This window comes from Myotis myotis, unplaced genomic scaffold (assembly GCF_014108235.1).
Source record: "Myotis myotis isolate mMyoMyo1 unplaced genomic scaffold, mMyoMyo1.p scaffold_m19_p_9, whole genome shotgun sequence".
Lineage (NCBI taxonomy): Eukaryota > Metazoa > Chordata > Mammalia > Chiroptera > Vespertilionidae > Myotis > Myotis myotis.
The window spans coordinates 72,411,907-72,433,395 of record NW_023416401.1 but is presented as its reverse complement, the minus strand read 5'-3'; the positions used below and the strand labels follow the sequence as shown (position 1 = coordinate 72,433,395).

Here is a 21,489-nt window from a genome sequence, read left to right as displayed (position 1 = left end):
TGTGTGTTTGCACCTGACTCATATTAGTTGACTCCTAATGCAGGGTTTCTACCTACACAGAGTTCACTTAAATTTAATAGAATTACAGATTTATAGCTTATGAATCTCAGAAGTTTTGTGCCAAGGTTATTTCTAACTTTGTTTGCCTCATCTACATGTGTGTTCTGTAGAAATTTTTATATGGTATGTATGTATAAACTACAACTAATTAGAAGAGATTCTAAACTCTGGTTGTTTATTACTGTAGCATATGTTTAAATACATTTATTTTCTCTTTGTTTCTTAGGTTTATACCAGATGATATTACTTTTGATGATGAGCCCAAGGACGTAGCCTTAGAAGTGGATTTAACAGCATATAAACCAAAATATTTCACATCTGCTGCAATGGGAACATCAACGGTATTTCTTAACTTTTAAAAATGTGTAGCTGGACTCTATTGTTTTAAGAAAAGACTTCATGTACTATTTACCATAGCATCTTTAGAAATGGACAGTATTCAAACTTTTAATGCACAAGTATAAATAGAAATGAGACCAAAAGTGTATTTGCATCTTTATCTACCACATCTGTCTGAACCTATTTACATACTTTTGTTATGCTTTTAAGCCCAAGTCAATTACCTGCAAATGTTTCTTTTTTTTTTCTTCTTTCTTTCCCACACACTCTTAGTCAACTAGATTCTTTAATAAGTAATATGTCAGTTATTAATATCCTAGGGAATAGTGGGAAGAAGGTAGTGTAAAGATTACCTCAAATGCTAGTTAAAAGAAGACTAGTGGAAATTTAAAATAGAAACACATTTTTTTCTGCAAATATGATCCAAAACTGTAAAAAATAATTGAAGAAGAATAATTCAGGACTACTAGATGTCACATTAATGCTTAATAACACACAGCCAAATGATTCCTGTTGAATTAGTTTATTGTTTTGCTACATACCTTCTCTATCCTCTTCCCTCCATTAACTTTCTATCCACAGCTGGACCCCACAGTAGGCATATAGGCTTCCCACTGCATTTCTTGTGGCAAACCACCATGCTCCTCTGAGAACAGGCTGGTAGCAGAGAGAGGGGCTTCTGTATCTGTCAGGTGCATGTCATGCATGCTGTGGTGGGCACTGCGTGGCCTTGATTAGTAAAACCCCACCATTATGAATAAGTGAAGACTAAAAATTAAGTCACATAAAGTATAGAGTCATGTTATTTTAAGACTAAAATGTGACCAGAGCAAGCCTGTCCAGTCAGCCAGTCTGGAGTTACTAGCGTCTGGCTGTATTGTCTATATCTGTCCCAGTTCCAGCAGTAGTTTTGTGGTCATCAGCTCAAGCTTAATTATCAGAATAGGGATAATTCTGAATCTTGTGACTAGTTAGAACCAAGGCAGTGCCAGCCTATTTTAAGGATCAGATTCCTTGGTTAATTGGTACCCATTTTGTTGTACTGATCTGGGGAGATTAGTCTAAGGAAAGAAAATAATGATGTAGAACCCATCCTGTGATGAAGATAAAACCATTACGACCCCATCTGGGAATGGGAGTTGCATAGAGGACAGGAATCAGTCACCAGATCCATCATGTTATGGATGAGTTCCTGTAATGAACTTACTACCTGTAATAAGTTAATGGTAAATATTCTCTCTGTTTTATTGTTATTGATTTGAGAGAAAGAGAAAAGGGGGGGGGGTGGAGAAACATCAATTTCTTGTTCTACCTATTTTTGCACTCATTGGTTGCTTTTTGTATGTGCCCTGACCAGGGTTTGACCCTGCAATTTTGGCATATTGGGACAATGTTCTAACCAATTTAGCTCCCTGGCCAGGGCAATGATAAATATTCTTTAACAAGTTTGGGTGGCTGACATTTTTATTTTTACTTGTTTTTCTTTTTCATTGGTGAAAGGTGGAGATCACTTGGGATGAGACTGATCATGACAGAATTACAACACTCAACAGGAAGTTTAAAAAGGAAGAGCTTTTGGACATGGATTTTCAAGCCTATTTAGCTTCCTCTAGTGAAGATGAAGAGGAAATAGAAGATGGGCTACAAGGTACTTACTTGTTAAACTTCTGGTCTACATTTGTAAGCATTTATATGCCTAATCTAGACTTGTGAATGGAAATATATCTTTGGCAGTAGCTTAAAAGGGAATACCAAACTAATTCTTAAACTGTCTGCAACAGGAAGTTTAGTAATCAGAATTTTTATTAAAAAGTATTTTCTTGGTTGCAAATGCTTTAACCTTAAACATTTCCTTTAAAACTTGAACAAAATAGATCCATAGACATAGAAGCATGGAACAGACTGTCGAACCTCAGAGGGAAGGTGGGCGAGGATGCGTAGGTGGGAAGAGATCAAAGAACTTGGGTGCATATATGCATAACCCATGGACACGGGACAGTAGGGTGGTGAAGGCCTGGGGTGGGGGTGGGTGGGCTATAGGAGGTCAATGGGGGGGCATGGGGACGACATATGTAATACTTTCAACAGTAAAAATTAAAAAAATTGTTTTTTTGACCTAACCAAAAAAGCTTGGTTGGTAGACTTGTCATGGTTCATATAGTTATGCAATCTCTTAATAAATTAGTAAAATGCTTTACTACCCCCTTTTTTAAAAATAAGAGCTTCTTTTGGATTGATTGAATATTTTTTACATTCTATTCCTCAACTGATTTAGAAAGTAGACTGTTTTTGTTTATTTAGTGATTGTCCTAGAAATCATGACTGATATCCCTAACTTGGAAAAGTTTAATGGTAATATTTTTACTGCCCTATATTATACAAGAAATCTTAAAGCAACTTTTATGGTATCCTGTGTATTGTAATTCTGTTTTTTATTTCATTCCCACAGGACATTAGTATTACTATTTTATACTACCTTTGTTTAAATTTACCCATATTTCCTCCACTTTTTTCCCCTCTGTATTCTTTTCTAAATCTTATACTTCTGTCTGGGATCATTTTTCTTCTGCCCACCTTAAGTAAATCCTTGATAATTTCCAGTAGTATCTTCTGGTGTCAAACTCTCTTGAGTTTTAGTCTAAAAATGTCTTTATTTTGCCTTTACTTGTATTTTTACCAATAAAGGTATTTTCACTGGTAAAACATTCTAGATCAGTGGTTCTCAACCTTCCTAATGCCGCGACCCTTTAATGGTGACTCCCAATTTCATTGTTACAAATTGAACATAATTAAAGCATAGTGATTAATCACAAAAACAACATGTAATTATATATGTGTTTTCCGATGGTCTTAGGCGACCCCTGTGAAAGGGTCGTTTGATCCCCCCAAAGGGGTCGCGACCCACAGGTTGAGAACCACTGTTCTAGATGGACAGCTCTTTGCAACTGCATTCTAGCTTCATTATTGTTTTTGAGAAGTCAACTATCAGCTTAACTTTTTCAGTCTTTTGAAGGTTGTCTAGATTTTTTTTTTTAACTGCTTTTAATGTCTTTCTTTTTGTCCTGCAGTTTTACTGTAAACTAAGAGTAGGTTTTATTTATTGTGTGTGGAATTTGTTGACATTTCTTGAATTTTGGCGTGGTATTTTTCATCAGTTTTGGAATATTCTTAGCCATTATCTATTGAGATATTTCTTCTTTCCTCTCCCTCTGGGATTCCAATTAAATATTTGGTAGATCTTTTCACTGTAACTTTTATGCTTCTACTCTAATATACACACACACACACACACATTTTTTTGATTTCAGAGAGGAAGGGAGAGGGAAAGATAGAAACATCATTGATGAGAGAGAATCATCGATTAACTGCCTCTTGCATACTCCCCCCACCCCCACGGGGACTGAGCCCACAACCTGGGCAATGTGCTCTGACCAGGAATCTAACCATGACCCCCTTGTTATTGGTTAGTGCTCAATCACTGAGCCACTCCAGCTGGGCTACTCTCCTTTATTTTTATCTATTGTCTCTCTGTGTGGCATTCTGGGTATTTTCTTTAGACCTGTCTTCCAGTTCACTAATTTTCTTTTCAGCAGTGTTGAAAATGCTGAGAGACCTATGCATTGAATTCTTAATTTTGGTCATAGTATTTTTTACTTGTAAAGGTCCTGTTTAGCTATTTTTCAAATCAACAATATCTTTTTATAGTTTTCTTCTCACTGTAGATACTTTTAACATTTTTATTCCTGTAAATAGAGTGAGCATGTTTTATAGTCTTTATTAATTTCAGTATTTCAAATCTTTGGGGGCTGATTTCTAGTTACAAGATAGTTCTGTTTACTTGTGTGCCTGGTTAACTTTGTGAGCTGATTTGATATTTCAGGTGAGTGTACCTCATCAAAGAGAACCTTCATTTACTCTGGTCATTCTGGGGCCACATCACTGCATTTTAAGGCTTGAGTTCCCTGGATTTTGTGGGTGATGCAAGCCTTCATGAAGGCGGGTTTATTTCTGGTTGGCCCTTGCCATGAGGATATATTCCTCTGGGGCCCTGCTTAATGCGGGGGTACTAGTTGAAATCACCTCCTTTAAGGTCATTAACTTTTGTCCTCATGGCACTGCCAGGCTGCCCAAACTAGTTTAGTCCCATAGCTGTTTCTTTTGTGGATCAGTAAATGCTCTCAGGTTAAAATAGGTCTAAGATTTTTTTAAACCTCTTTGAAGTTTTAAAAAAGATTTTTAAAATATTTAATCCAACTGGATACTCAGTGAAAGGGTTGGTCTGAAGTACCTAGGTCGCCATTACTGGAAGCAGAAATTCTGATTATACCTTTATTTTTAAAATTTTTTGATGATTGAAATGATTAAGGGTATATTTTAAAATTGTTTATGCTGTTTGCTTAAAATAACTCATTTTTTAAAAATAAATTCAAAACATCCTTTTTCCCTATACTGGATCAGGCTCTGTTTAGAAATTTCGTTGCTTGATTGTCATTTCTAGGCAGTTTTTGGTTGACACTATCTCCCCGATCTCTTCACATCTTCATCTTATCTAATAGAAGAATTCCCAATCATGCAAAATTAGGAGTAAGAGATTTGGTGCTGAAGAACTACAAATGTGAAACAAAGACATAAATGTTCTAAAATAGCAGGAATAAATATTATTTTACTTGTAGCTTAACTTTTTCATAGCTAATCCTTTTAGCTTTCCTTTACATATCTATTGTTTTTATAACCTAAATGTGAATTTAATTAAATCCTAAAGTGTTTTTTAGGATTATTATAGGTCCTTTAAACATTAACTTTCTTAAGAAAGATCCTATGATTGGGCTATCACCATACTTTTAGCCTACTGCAGATATTGCTTCATTTTGCTAAGTGTTTCATAAAGTGCTACTTTTACACTGTGTTCCATGCATGAAATGAAAAATCATATTTAATCGAGTTTCTTTGTTCAGATATCTCATATTAATAAAACCGCATAATTGCTTGGGTATTTAATAGTCATTGAAAAGATATATGATTCACAATGGTAGTTATGTTGGTCACAAAAGCCTTCACATTTTTAAAAGGTCTGAGTGGGTGTTGCTTGTTAATTTCTTTGGCATTCCAAGTAATTGAGTATTCATTTTATTTCTAGTGTACACAGAACAGCCAACTCCTTTTTCAAATGTCCTTTGTCTTTTCTGCCCCCAGATATGCTAATGTATTTACATTTTCTTTTTATTTGTATGCCTAAATGGTCATTTAGCACTTGACTAAAAATTCTGGATAGTTTTTTTGTTTTTCACTAGCAGCTCTGAGATAAAGAAATAAAGAGGACATTCCGTGTACTTGTGAAGATTGGGTGCAAGTTTTTCAAATAGCTTTCTTTGATTGGTTTGAGAGAACTGAACTAGATTTTTTAAATGACATTATTATTAGGACAGCTAGTATTGTGGGAAAAGAAGCATTAATTTGTCAGCATATTCTTATTAAGATAGTAGAGGCCCGGTGCATGGATTCGTAGGGTTCCTCGGCCTGGCCTGTAGGGATCGGACTGAAACCAGCTCTTCGACATCCCGCAAGAGGTCCCGGATTATGAGAGGGGGGGCAGGCCAGGCCGAGGGATCCCATTGGGGCCGGGGAGGGACTGTGGGAGGGCTCCAGGGTGTGTCTAGCCCGTCTTGCTCAGTCCCGATCGGTCGGACCCCAGAAGCAAGCTAACCTACCGGTCAGTGCATCTGCCCCCTGGTGGTCAGTGCGCTTCATAACGAACAGTTGAATAGTCAAACTAACGGTCAGACACTTAGTATATTAGGCTTTTATTGTATAGGACTAGAGGCCTAGTGCACAAAATTTGTGCACTGGTAGAGTCCCTAGTAGCTGCTGGCTGCCAGCCGGGTACTCCCCTCCCCTGGCCGCCCACCCCCTGGTCAAACTCCTGGACGGACTCCCAGTCGAGGGGACAGTTTGCATACTATGATTTTATTATATAAAATTTAAATCCTGTGTTGTATTTTACTTCCCAACATTTAAGACTTTGTGTCTTAAATGTCCCTGACCATACATACTATAATCTCTTGAAGATATACTCTTCCTATCACCAGTGGACTCAACATAGAGGACAATTATACTGTAACTGTAGAAGATGGTTTGACCTCCAAGGAACCACGCCTCCTGGTACTCAAACACCTGTGTAATCCCCTTCCAAAATGACTCTGGGTTTAGTGTATGACTTGCTTTGGCAAATAAAGCATTAGCAAGCATGAGGCAAGTAGAGGCTTGATAAGCATTTGCCCTCTTGGAACCCAGCTGCGTTGTAAAGAAAGAAGCTCAGGTTAGACTGCTGAATGATGACAGAGAGAAGTCCTACCCTTTCACAGATCCCTGCCAAGATCCCAGATATATGGGTGAAGCCATCTTAGATCCACCAGCCAACCCATGAGCTGGTTCCTTGCTCCAAAAAGAATGCCTCATCTTTTTTCTAAATCAGCGGTTCTCAACCTGTGTGTCGCAACCCCTTTGGGGGTCGAACGACCCTTTCACAGGGGTCGCCTAAGACCATCTGAAAACACATATATAATTACATACTGTTTTTGTGGTTAATCACTTTGCTTTAATTATGTTCAATTTGTAACAATGAAAATACATCCTGCATATCAGATATTTACATTACGATTCATAACAGTAGCAAAATTACAGTTATGAAGTAGCAACGAAAATAATTTTATGGTTGGGGGTCACCACAACATGAGGAACTGTATTAAAGGGTCGTGGCATTAGGAAGGTTGAGAACCACTGTTCTAGATGTTGTCATTTTAGGAGGTGAAGGTAGAACTTCTGTAGCCATCTTTTACCATGACTGGAGCTTCTGGAAAACAAAACCAGCACACTGAGAATGGGAAATTGTAGAGAAATAAAGAAAACCTGAGTCTATGACAACATCATAGAGTTGCTGAGTTAACTGTGGAGCTAGTTGACTTCTGGACTTTTTATTACATAAGATTGGGTCTGCTGGTTTCAAGTTCTGTCTTTACGACATAGTGAAGCTATTTGTTTTCTTAGCCTCTGTGCCTTTCTTTCCATAGCTATAAGATGAGAGTCATAATAGAGCCTGGCTCATCGTTGGAAAGATTGCAATAATATACATATAGTGCTTAGCATACTACCTCATGTCATATTTTTTACTTTTAAAACTTTAAGGATTAATGGCTTTTTGTGTGAAATATATGACTCATTAAGTTATTTAAAGCATGCATTTTTCTTCAGTATTTGAATTGATTGCAAGCTTACTTGAATCTGTAATTTAGTACCTCTGTTAGATACAATAGTATATTTGAATGCCTTAGAGTTATTAGATGTTCCTGGTGTTGTTTATAAGAGATCATAGGAGGGCTTCTTACTGTTACAATTAATTTGTTCACTCATTATATAGTATTAAGGCTTTCACAAAGTATTGTCCTTGAATTGGGGAAAAACAGACCTACATGAATTATCCCACATTCTAGGGCTTCAGAAAGTAAATTTTAGTACTGGAAAAAATCAATTTAAAGTAGGCCATCAGAGACTTACCACTAAAATTTCAACCTGGAAGGAGCTTGCTTCTAATTATGTTTTCAGAAGTAAGCTTTTAATAGAAAGAAATACATTGCCATTTTGTTAATGTGTTCCTGATGTTTTATCCATTGAATTACGGGATACATGACAGAATTCAATCCAACATTATTATTGTGGCACAAAGCACAAACAGGAAAAAAATGAATTTCAGCTGTTTGAGTGAAAATGTAAAAGTGTGATAGGATGGAAAGAATGTCCTGGACTATTTTTTATTCATTTAGAGAAAAAAAACTGTAAAAACATTTACTTAACCAATCTTTTTTCCATATCACCTTTTTAAAGATGTAAGGACAGTATATTGACATTGATGTTTCACAGCTAAATGCTTAGTAATGTCAGACATTTTTAGTTACAATTTAGTCATAGCTCATAGAAAAGAGGGTCTTCTTTTTGCTACTTCTAAATTTTTCTTTACTGGGACATTTAGTCCATTCAGTAAGTCTGTATGTTTTGCATTAAAACCCAGGTTCTTAATTTATGGTTTTGCCTTGGAGAATTACAGTGGAAATATAGAGCAAACAAACTTTTCACGTATTGGTTTTCTTTGGTATTTGTTACCCACGAGTTTTATACTGTTCCTTTGTATTCTAATTATTTTTATAAAATTGGGAAATGGAAATGTGAATGTTTTTTCCACATAGGGAAATTGAGTAAACTTCTAACATTCATTTTTGTTAATGTATTAATGAGATCCTGAGAATCATCATACTTGCTCACCATCAAATCGAAAGGACTCATTATTCTTTGTTTTGGATTATAAGCAACTTTATTTGTCTCTTCAGCCTGCACAGCTAAGTCCATGTATCAAATGTATCCCAAAAATATTTAGCCTTCTTTTATTGACCATAACATTTTGGTGGATGGTGGAGAACATAAAAGAAGGATAAAATGCCATCCCTGTTGTTTTGCTTATAGGGAACATAAATTTAAGGATGTTACATGACTACAGAATTATTTTTAGATATGAATTTTAATAAAAAGTGATATTCCCAAGTGCTATGACAGTACTAACTTATATTGCAACATATTTTTATTATAAATAAGACATAAGTTTTTAATTCAATTCATTTAATATTAAGAAGGTTAAGTCTGTCATGGCTGGTGTAGCTCAGTGCTTGAGCATCAACCCATGTACCAGGAAGTCCTGGTTCAATTCCCTCAGGGCACATGCCCGGGTTGTGGGCTCAATCCCCAGTAGGGGGCTTGCAGGAGGCAGCCCATCAATGGTTCTCTCTCATTATTGATGTTTCTATCTCTCTTCCTCTCCTTTCCTCTCTCTGAATCTATAAAGAAAAAAAAAGAAGTTTGTCTAGTTTTGATATTCTATTATTACAGTATGTCTGGAGTTAGGTGTGAATTACTTCTGTACTAGAGGCCCAGTGCACGAATTCATGCATGGGTGGGGTCCCTCGGCCTGGCAGGTGACCAGGGCCGATGGGGGCCATCTCAACCATTCCCGATCAGGGCCGGCCAGGGGGAGGGCCCGTGGGGGTTGGCTGGCCATGGGAGATTGGCTGTGGGAGCGCACTGATCACCAGGGGCAGCTCCTGCATTGAGCGTCTGCCCCCTGGTGGCCAGAACCCGTCATAGCTACCGGCTGGTCATCCAGTTGTCTGGTCATAACCGTTGCTTAGGCTTTTATATAGAGAGATGTAGATATTAAATGAAATTGATTTTTTTTTTGTTAGGTGATGCTGAAGTCAATGTAGAAGAAGATGGGAAAACAAAAAAACATCAGAAAGATGATGAAGAACAAATTGCTAAATATAGGCAACTCTTGCAAGTTATTCAAGAAAAAGAAAAGAAAAGAAAAGAAAATGATATGGAAATGGAAATTAAGTGGGTTCCAGGTAAGAATTAGATACTAACTAAATGTTGACTTGTTTTTATTCCTTTTAGGATGTTGAGTGCATTTTAGATGTCACAGAGAAAAAGATTAACTCCTCTTTGGAAGCATAAATTTTAAAAATCTTATTTTTTAGGAATGTTTTGGGGAGGAAGTTAACATGGCATTTGCATACATAATTTAATTCTTAATTACTTAGGACTTAGTGTTTTGACTCTTGCCAACTTATTTTGATTTTACTAACTTCAAATTATTCCTGTTTATTTATGAAAGTAAACCTTCCTAGGTTTGATTCCAGTATTCTCAGGATATAGAAACTTGAATCCAGGTACCTTGTGTTCTGAAGTCATTAAACTTTGCCCTAGCTGGTTTGGCTCAGTGGATAGAGTGTTCTCCTGTGGACTGAAGGGTCCCGGGTTCGATTCCAGTCAAGGGCACATGACTGAGTTGTGGGCTCAATGCCCAGTAGGGGGTTTGCGGGAGGCAGCCTATCAATGATTCTCATCATTGATGTTTCTATCTCTCCCTTCCCCTTTGAAATCAATAAAAAATATTTTTAATAAATAAAGTCATTAAACTTTTTTCAAAATATGTAATTCATAAGTGGACTCTTCACCCATAACCCCACTAGACCTCAATTAATTAGTTTAGGTTTCACTAATACAAAATATGTAATACTTAGTTTTCCATCTCAGATTTGCTGTGAATAGTCAAAAAAGTATGGCATAGTAAGTGATTTGTATAACTGCCTGAACCGTTCAACTTTTTTTAGAGTAGTACAGTACTAATTAAAATCATGTCAGCTAAACAAAGACAAAAGCTAGGATAAAAGAGGATTATTTTCTAGTGTATACAGCTTTTCAACAATCCTGGGCAAATCAGCATGTACCTTTGCAAGCAATGTTGATTTTGCATGTTACTGCTTTTTACATACATGTATATCTTCTTTTTTTTTTTTTTCAACAAGTATAACTTGTTACTCCCACCCTCTCCAGTAGAGAAGGATTTACTATTGCCCCCCTCCTTACCGACCCACCTCCAGTTTCTCAGGGACTTGAGATAGAAGGAAGCATTGGAAAAGTTCAGGCTTGAGTTCAGAGTCCCTTGTGGACGACATTTCTCTCAAGCGGAAGCTCTTTGGAGCTTATTTTTCTACTTCTGTTCCAATTTCTCAGGCCAGACCCCAAAAGCTAAAGTCTGATTGAGATTGTGGGCAGATATTTGCATCTCTTACCCAATCCTATATGTTAAAAAAAAAAAAAAAAAAAAAGTGTATTTCAAAATCCTAATTATAAATTAAGAAGTAATTATTCACATTTCAAAGAATGACTAGTTTTATTTAAAATTTTAATGGCCTGGGTTTCTCATCATGTGCCTTAAAAATATTTTGAATTAAACTTTGTTTTTGCAAAATGAGATGCTCTCTTTATTAAATGAAAACCTAAGATAATTCTAATTAGTTAGAAAGTGTCCCTCCCTTGTCTCCATTCACACTCCCATTAATTTTCAGAAGGCCATAACTCACTGACCCCATACTGTTTTACCAGTAGTTAGAACACAGGGTAGAGAAAAAAAAATAGTAGAGCAATATTTTAGTCAATAACAGAACATATTGTTGAAAGTTGAAGGAGCCAAAAGTTTATCTTTTAAAGCTAGGTATAATTTTAGACAAGGATTCAGCTCTTTCAGCCTCTAGATCAGTGGTTCTCAACCTGTGGGTCACGACCCCTTTGGGGGTCGAACGACCCTTTCACAGGGGTCGCCTAAGACCATCAGAAAACACATATATAATTACATATTGTTTTTGTGATTAATCACTATGCTTTAATTATGTTCAATTTGTAACTGAAATTGGGGTCACCACATGAGGAACTGTATTAAAGAGTTGCGGCATTAGGAAGGTTGAGAACCACTGCTCTAGATGGACGAATACTAACCAATAACACTATTTCTTAAAATTAAATATTCTATATTCAGTTTTTTCTGTTTCTTACAGCTAGTATATTTTTGCATTGAGAATGCATGGGTTCTTTTTATTTGGGGGAAAAAAGCATATGTTTTAATGTTTGAGAATTGAGTGACTATTGTAGTAAAAATATTAGAATGGACATGTCTCCTGCATAGTCCTGTAGGAAAGTGGTGCTGTTTTGTAACCCCATTATCACATGAACAATGGTTGAGAGAATTCAGTTAAATTAGCCTGAATAAGAAAAGCCCAAAAAGTGACTTAGTAGTTATTTTCAAGTGATTGAGGGATGATTATGTAAATGGAGATTTAATCTCCCTTTTTATCTCAGAAGTCATTATTTTTGCCAATGGGTAAAAGTTGAAGGAAAGTAGATTTCAAACTAATATAAAGAGGAATTCTCTATATTTTTAGAATTATCCAGCAAAAGAGCACAAAGTCTGCTCTAAGGGGTTGAGCACTCTTTGTCAGTAAGTCTCACAATAGGCAGTGCAACCATACTGCTTGGGATGTTTCTGAAGAAATGTTTTCCTTGACAGCCTTGACTTGATTATTCTAAGAAATGTTGAATTCTATCTTTAAAGTATGTTGTAATTATAGCTTAATTCTAATCTTTGAACTGACTGAAGATATTTTAAATGAACAGATTTTTAATTGAGGTATTTGTTTGACTGAGAAAGATTTAAAATTAACTTGATTAAGAAGTTTTATAGCAATATTTCAGAGTTAAATTGAATGAACCGGATCTAGCCTTTGTCTTTATTAACATTGTTATGTAGTACAAATACCAAAAAGTATATTTACACTTATGTCTGTAACTGGAAAATTTAAGCAATAGTTTTCCTGGGATAACCTCCCTTGGTCATGATGTATATATTTCTAGACTCAGTTTAGTAATATTTTGTTAACGATTTTACACCTGTGTTAATGAGGAATATTTGCCTGCAGTTTTCATTTCTTATAAAGTTGTTAGTTTTTGATATCAGGATAATGCTGACCTCGTGAGATGAATTAATAGCTGTTCCCTCTTCTATTTAATGTCATATAAAATGTTTTGAAATGTAAAAAACATTATCTATAATTCCATTACCCTGATTCAGCCACTGAGTGATTAGATAGGTTGTGGTTTAATTGGTCATTTCTCTATTGTTGAATATTTAATCATATTTCTAACCTTTCACTACAGTAGAATTATGGCATTAAAAAGAAATGTAACCTAAGGCCATTACCAATTCCAAACCCACAAATATCAGTACTTTCTTAGATCTCTTCACTTTCATTACCAGCCAAATAATTGGCTTACTATTTTAGGGATTTTTACTTTTAAAAACAATTTTTTAACAAAGACGCTTTTCTTTTTCTCCCCCGTTTTAAAAATGTCTCTGCTTGGAGAACTAGTAGAGACCACAAAGAGAAGCTAATGCTGGCAGTCAGGCTCACTTACTAGTTAGTTACGTGACTTTCTCGCTCACATAGCAACTTTGCATATGCTGTGGATCAACCTGCGGTTCTCTCACAAGCTGTTAAAACTACCAGTGTCAAAACTCAAATTTTAAATCTCAGATGCCAAGCATCTAAGATGTTATAAATAATCTATAGCCTTTTCCGTATTTTGAAGTATTTTCATAGGATACCTTCCCAGAAATAGAATTGGAGTGTACCAGTTTATAAAGCCTTCAACAATGAATAAAAGTGCCAATTCCATGGAATTGTCATCAACATTGTGTATATATTTTTTACTGTTAGGTGAGTGGAGGAAAATTGATATTCTGCTGTACACTGCATTTTTAAGTCTTTAACTGGAATACTTGGTGTGTTTTTTTTAATCCTTGGACCCAAGGACATGCCCATTGATTTTAGAGATAGGGAAAGGAAAGGAGGGGAGGGGGAGGGAGGGAGAAGTCGATGTGAGAAACATCGAACTCTCGCCTCTCATACCAGAAATTGAACCTGCAACCCAAGTATGGGCCCTGACCAGGGATTAAACCCCAGCCTCCCCAGCCTTTTGGTGTACAGTATGATGCTCCAACCAATTGAGCCATACCAGCCTGAGCTAACTGTAATATTTTTGAAGGCGCCATATAGGGTTTTATTGTTACCTGTGAGTCCTTGGCATGTACTTACATGCATCTGTGTTTGTGAATGTAAAGGGTTTTTTACTTATTAGACTTGTTAGTTGAGATAAATGAGCTAATCTTGCAGAACTTCAGTTTACTTATTTGGAAAATGGGACTAATAATACCTTTCTTAATTTGAGTATTTATAAATGTACCTTATAAGCTACAGAGTATTGTTCACATCATATGTATATTTTGTTGGAATTATATCTTAAGAAATACATGTTCCCGGTAATACCATAATTACCCTGAACCTCACGACTTTTTTGTGATGTTACATTTCAGTAAGTCACACGATGTCAGCGTGAGATTACACTATATCATTTATTGATTTTTCTGCAGCTTGAATTTCCAAAATATTAAACTCTTCAGAAAAATAAGTACTCTTAATCACTAACACTTGCTGGAATATGGTTTGTTGGTTTGGTTTTTAAGAGGAATTATAGTTTAACCAGGGTTGGGGAACCTTTTTTTCTGCCCAGGGCCATTTGGATATTGTTATAACATCATTTATGGGCCATTCAAAATTATCAACTAAAAAATTAGCCTGCTATATTTGCTCAAACATTTAACTCACCCCTAGTGAGGGCCTTATAGTTATATAGCCTATCGTTTTACATTAGGCTATACAAGTATAGTAACATCAGGAGTTTCATTCCTTAAGGGTAAATATTAAGGGAGGCAGATAACAGGTATATGGGTGTAACAACCAGAATGAAGTACAGCACTCTTTCTCTTGATAGTCTAGTTATGAAAATGTGATAATACAACCTTATTAATTGGGATTGTAAAAAAGTAATAATGTTGAATTATAAGATTTTTAAAGAAAGTGTAATTCATTATTTTAATGCAGAGTAATATTTTTCATCTCAATGTATTGTTAAAAAGGTATCCTGACTCACTTTGATGAGTAGAGAAGGTGATGCATGCAATTAGCATAATGGGCCTTAATCAGTGATGTGCCTCATTAGGGAATTTGTAATCCTATATAATAAAAGGCTAATATGCAAATCAACTGAATGGCTAAAAGACTGGTCACTATGACACGCACTCACCACCAGGGGGCAGACGCTCAATGCAGCTGCCCCTGGTGGTCAGTGCACTCTCACAGGGGGAGTGCTGCTCAGCCAGAAGCCAGGCTCAAGGCTGGCGAGCGCAGTGGTGGTGGCGGGAGCCTCTCGCACCTCCACAGCAGTGCTAAGGATGGCCAACTGACTGGGAACAGGCCTAAGCCATCAGTCGGACATCCCTCGAGGGCTCTTGGACTGTGAGAAGGCACAGGCCGGGCTGAGGGACCCCCCTACTCCTCCCCCTCCCCCCCGGAGTGCATGATTTTCATTCAGTGAGCCCCTAGTTTACATATAAATGAAGCTTAATCAGTTTTATCTCATATACTAAATAACCTCCCCTATATTATAAGTTCAATTAATGTATGTAATAATTTTTTGTTATAGATAGTGAAAGCTGTATATCCAGAATATGAACAAATAATAACATTTCTTTGTTTATAATCTTAAAAGAGATTAGATATGAAAAAAAACAACCTCCTTTTTCTGATTTAATACACACTGGTGAAAAAGATAGCTGGTCTTTTTTCTATTCAACATTCTTCAGTATCCCAACTTTAAATATTTATTGAGTACCGACTATATGCCAGGAACTATTCTAGATAACATGTGAACAAAACATACAAATCCTTGACCTCATAAACCCTATATTCTGGTGAAGAGGAGGACATGAGTCTCTCATAAGAAAAATACTTGAGCAAAGAAGAAAGGAAGTAGAGGTCAGGGAGTGAGCCCTGCAGAGAAAAGTGTGTGAGCAGAGGAAATAGCAAGTGAGTGTCCTTGAAACTGTAGCTTGCTTACCATGTTTGAAGAATAGCAAAGAGAACAGTATGACTGGAGTGAGTAAAGTTGAGAACGATCGATGAGGTCATAGAGCTAACATGGGGCCAGATCATGAAGACCTTTAAGGGCCATTTTAAGGGTTCAAATTTGTTCTGTGAGTGGGATGCAAAGCTGTTGGGGTGTCTCAGCTGGCAAGTGAGAAGATCTGACTCTTTTTTTAATCCTCACCTGAGGATATATTGGTGTGTTTTTTTCTTTAATCCTTGATGATATGTATCTTTTTAAATTGATTTTTTTTTATTTATTTATTTTTTTAAAAAAATATATTTTATTGATTTTTTACAGAGAGGAAGGGAGAGAGATAGAGAGTTAGAAACATCGATGAGAGAGAAACATCGATCAGCTGCCTCCTGCACATCTCCTACTGGGGATGTGCCCGCAACCCTGGTACATGCCCTTCACCGGAATCGAACCTGGGACCCTTCAGTCCGCAGGCCGACGCTCTATCCACTGAGCCAAACCGGTTTCGGCTTAAATTGATTTTTAGAGAAAGAGGAAGGGAGAGAGATAGAACATCGATATGAGAGAGAAACATCGTTTGGTTGTCTCTTGTATGTGCCCCAATCAGAATCAAACCTCCAACCTAGGTATGTGCCCTGACTTGGAATCAAACCCACAACCCTTTGATGTATGGGATGATGCTCCACCTGGCCCAGGCTTTTTTTTTTTTTTTTTTTTCCAGTTTTATTGAGATGTAATTTACATACATCACTGTATGAGTTTAAGTTGTACAGCATAATGGTTCTACTTACTATAGTATGATGTGATTACTACAGTAAGTTTAGTGAGCATCTATCATCTCATATAGATATACGTATTCTTAACAGTATCACTCTGGCTGCTACCTTGAGAATAAATCTAAGTAGGAGGCAAGGACAAAGTTGGGGAGATCAGTCAAGAGGCTGTTGCAATCCTGAGATAATGAAGATTGTGGGTTTGCAAGGAAACCTCAAAAGTTTTCTTTTGGTCACATGTTAAGTTTAAGATACCTATTTAGAGTTCAGGGAAGAGATCAGAGCCAGAGAGGTCAGGGTTGGAGATAGAAATTTGGGAATCCTTATTATATAGGTCTCTGAAAGTGAAGAACACCAAGGGAGTGGTTATAGGAAGGGGGAAAAAAAGGTTCAAAACCAGATCCCTGCAGCATTCCAGCATTTCGAGGTTGAGGAAGTGAACAGGGACCATTTCATTATAAGGTAACTGGGAAGAAATTACCAGAAATGCAGGAAGGAATTTAGGGTTGCGGGGTATCTAGACAGCCAAGTGAAGACAGCATTTCAATGAGAAAAGCGTCAATAATATACACGCTAAGAATGACTATTGGATTTAGCAATACATATAGATCATCAATGATATTGAACAGTTTGGTGGAATGGGGAGGATGAGATTGGTATGGGATCAAGAGAGAATGAGGAGTGAAATCGGAGACAGCCAGTACAGATAAGTCCTTTTTCTAAGATATTTGACTACTATTAGAAAGCTGTAGGTATGACACTACACCCCTTAAAAAAATACTTCAGTGTGTAACTTCCAAAAACAAAGACATTCTTCTACATGAACACAGTGCCCTTACCACACTAAGATAATTTAACATTGGTAAGTCAGATTTCTCACTCATTCCAACAGTATTTTTTATAATTCCTGATGCAGGATCACTCACTTCTAAAATATCTACAGTAGTTGGCTTACAGAATACCCAACAATCTGGATTTCTCTAATTGTTACCTCATAATTCATGTAGAAACTTTTTGGCAAGAATTCTCCACAAATGATGTTGTATACGTCCCATTGCATCATATCAGGAGGCATTTAAAGTTCATTATCCCATTATTTGTGCTGTTAACTCTGCTCATTCCATTAAGGTAGTGTTGGGCTGATTTTTCCATTGTAAAGGCACATTTTTTCCCTTTGTAATGATGTGGGGTGTGTGAATATTCTGTTTCCCAACATTTTACCTGGTTAGTCTTCATTGGTGATCTGCTTGACTATTACATTGTTGGTTGCAAAATGCTGATTTTCTACTTCTATCATTCCTTCTACATTTATTAGCTAGCATTTCTAACTAGTGCTGGTAGAGCTTCCTCTAGCTAATGGAGCTTTCTTCCCACTCTCTTTAAGTTACTATAGACTCATAGATTGACAGATCTTGAGTTTTTCTATAATGGATCACAGAGGAATAGGAAGGAAGCTGGAGGGGAAAGAGAGATCAAGAGAGCATTTTTCTTTAATATGGGGAAAATAATGGCATGCTGTATGCTTTGGGAATGATCCACCAGAGACAGGGCAGGAAATGATGCAGAGAACTGCATTCTGAAGTAGGCAAAGGGAGTTGAAATATTTTTGCACAGGTGGAGGAATTGGCCTTCAGTAGATGTGCATGGACATTTCATCCATTGTAACAGGAGAGAAGGCAGATAATGTGGTCACAGAGGGCAATGGGGAGAAATGATGGCGGGAGCTTGTGGTACTCTTACTTGTATTTTGTTAGTGAAATAAGAAGTAAGATCACCAGCTGACAGTAGGGATAAAGGAGGAGGAAAGGATTTGAAAAAAGTAGATAATTGTCTAAGAGAGTGGCAAAGAGGGAAAATTCATAGTATTGCTGAAGAGCAATAAGGGTGCACTTGAAATTCATGGTCATGTAAAGTAAGATGAATCAACATATTTATCTTTTCTTTGGCCACATTGCTGGGGTAATACAAGCATGGAGTAAGGAGAGAGTTGGATTAAGCCAGACTAGAAGTTTTGTCAACCAAGTATGACCAAGCAAGAGTGGGGCAAGGCAGTTGAGGACAAGGGAGTGATTGTAATGATGGACCATCGTATCTGTGTTGGGTTAGGAGGGAAATGAGGGTATGCTGAGGCGAGGTATGGGGGGAAAGTGAGAGGATTGATGGATTGCAAATCCCTAGAAGAATTGTTAGCCTTGGGGTATGAGAGAGAATAAAATAGAAAGATTGGAGAATAGTGGTTGAAGAGTAGGATACAAATGAAGATTATGGTGAGATTGCAATTTTTGGTAATGACATGTTCTAGTTATGATTCCAAGAGTGAGTTTCTGAGGATGAGGTGAGTATAGAATAAAGTAAGTCAGTGCTGTGAGGCCCAGAGTGTTGGAAGGGTCATCTGTGTATATATTGAAATCACCAAGAATTATGACAGGGTTAGTATTGGAGAGAGCAAGCAATGAGCCAAAGCTTAGCACTTCAGTAAATGATATCTACAATAAAGAAGGATAGAAAGTGGTATAATCTTCTACATGATGTTCAAAATTGCGGGCTTTGGGGAGGAGGGCCAGCAAGTGAACTGGAGTTGGCAGTGAGTAGCCAAGGACAGACTATGGGAGAGAAAAATTCACCACCTTAAAGGGGTACAGGAGAAGCAGTGTCCCCAGAAGAGAACCAGGTTTCAGTGAGACTCAAATTAGCAGGCAAATGGATATAGAGAATTTTGTTAATGGCTACTAATGACTGCTTATGACTGATGAATGTGTAGAAGTTTCATTGTTGAGGAAAGGTGGAAAATGTTCAGTATTTTTAGGAGAAGGGATGATTTGGAAGTTGTAGACTTCTTCTGGTGACACATTAAATATGGATAAAGGGCATAATGAAATTGGTACTGATGGTCTTTGGAGAGATCTTGTCAGCAACACCCAGTGCTGTGGATACTTACTCAGTCAAAGGAGGCCTGGAAGCGAGGTTTCTTGTCTCACTCCGCAAGAGGAGTGCTTTCTTGGCTCCCACTAGTTGAGGCAGGAAGTGGGGGTGCAGCTGTTCCTTGCTCTATTTACTTACTCTTTCCTCCACTCTTTATAGTTGTAATTCTATTTTTATTCTGGTGTCTGCTCTTATGCTTTGTCCATCCTTTTCCCCTCCTTTATTCCTTCTCCATTTCTCTGTCCAGTGTCTCACTGGGAAGCTTAAACACAGACATCAATGACATGTATCTGTGGCCATTGTATTCAGAAATAAAATATTTTTGAATCAATTGTGCATTCATTTTTCTAGGCAGCCCAGTTTTAAACATTTTTTAAAATATATTTTATTGATTTTTTCCAGAGAGGAAGGGAGAGTGATAGAGAGTTAGAAACATCGATGAGATAGAAGCATCAATCAGCTGCCTCCTGCACACCCCCTAATGGGGATGTGCCTGCAACCAAGGTACATGCCCTTGATTGGAAAAGAACCTGGGACTCTTCAATCCCCAGGCCGACGCTCTATCCACTGAGCCAAACTGGCTAGGGCAGTTTTAAACATTTTAATTTCAAACATCTCAAAACCTGTTCACTATTTACTTTTGGCTATATCTCTATTTCCATTTATTGCCAATGTATCCATTATTTGAAATATATTCACAAAAATGTTTTTTTGGTCAGAACTTTTGAAATAACCAGATGTTTAAAATTTTGAGTTGAATGTAGAGAAAAGCATTAAATGGAAAACCTGAACTTAAAATAATCTAGAAGAATTTGCAATTTGATGATGGAGAGGAAACCAGTTTACAGTGCCCTATCATAACTTGTACACAGCTAGTTAAGTGGCTAGAATTTTAAAACTTAGGTTTTCCCTCTTTCCTTGAATCATCTTTAAACATGTTAACTATAAGGACTTTGTAATGTAACAAGCTGAAATTTTACTATGCAAAATAAATGTTTTTTAATCACTTGTGGAATGTGTACTAAAATACTGGAAGCAGCTAGGGCTATCTAAAAATGCTGCTGGCACATTTCCTCCGTGCCAGTAAATTTCTCAGAATTTCCTGGATTATTTTAAAGATTATATTCTCATTAATACTAAGATTTCATTTAAAACAAGTTTTTCCAAGAAGCTTTTTTTAAAGATCTAAAGAAAAAACAGGATATCTTTATATTAGTAGTCGTTTCAAAAAGTCTTAACACTTCCATACTTAGGAAGTTTCAGGTTAATTGGTCTGCTGTTTTAGGATCCAAATTAAATATGTAAATCGATAAGAGATTCCGGGTTGAGGCATCTAGGATGATTCTGTTCGAATGGTCCTGTCCTGCCTTCTCTGCACATGTATCACATCAGTTGTATTGTTTGCATCTGTTGCCACTATTTCCAGACAGTAGTGCTTTTTTACTTTGCCATAGATTTACAATCTGCCTGAAGTCAGTTTAAGAAGAGAGATTGTTTCATGTATTGTTTCCCATAGCCCACAGCTGTGCTGATTTGTTTTAAGTTGTGAATTCTTTTGTCTTGAAAGCAGAAATTTTGCCTATTCTATTTGAGGTTATTCTGTGTCGTTATTCTATATACTAACTGCCTGACTAGCAAATTGTCATTTTTCTCACACTTGTTCCATATGTTATTGTGACAGAATTCAGTCAGCCTACTTAACTTTCAGCAGTTTCATTATTGCTGTTGTTTTTTTCCCCAAACTGGAAAGTCTTATCATCTCAAATTTACTATCTTAACACATTCATTTTTCTCTAATTTTTTTCATTGTATTAGCATACACCTAAGATTTACCATCTTAACCATTTTTAGTGTACAGTATTCAGTATATTCATATTGTTGGTCAACCATCACCACCATCCATCCATCTCTAGAATTCTTTTCATCTTTGCAAAACTGAATCTTTGCAAAACTGCATCCATTAAATAATAACTCTTCATTTTCCATTCCTCCAGCTCAT

General features: G+C 36.8%; 1 protein-coding gene across 3 annotated transcripts in view; it reads left to right on the top strand.

Moving 5' to 3' along the window:
* ESF1 (ESF1 nucleolar pre-rRNA processing protein homolog) overlaps positions 1-21,489 on the top strand; it is a 62,807-nt gene that overhangs the window by 15,179 nt on the left and 26,139 nt on the right. For all 3 annotated transcript variants that reach the window (XM_036322044.1, XM_036322042.1, XM_036322045.1), the window contains exons 7-9: positions 287-401; positions 1,900-2,047; positions 9,684-9,845. In XM_036322044.1, coding sequence (XP_036177937.1) covers positions 287-401; positions 1,900-2,047; positions 9,684-9,845 — 425 coding nt within the window. The remainder of the gene's footprint in view (positions 1-286; positions 402-1,899; positions 2,048-9,683; positions 9,846-21,489) is intronic.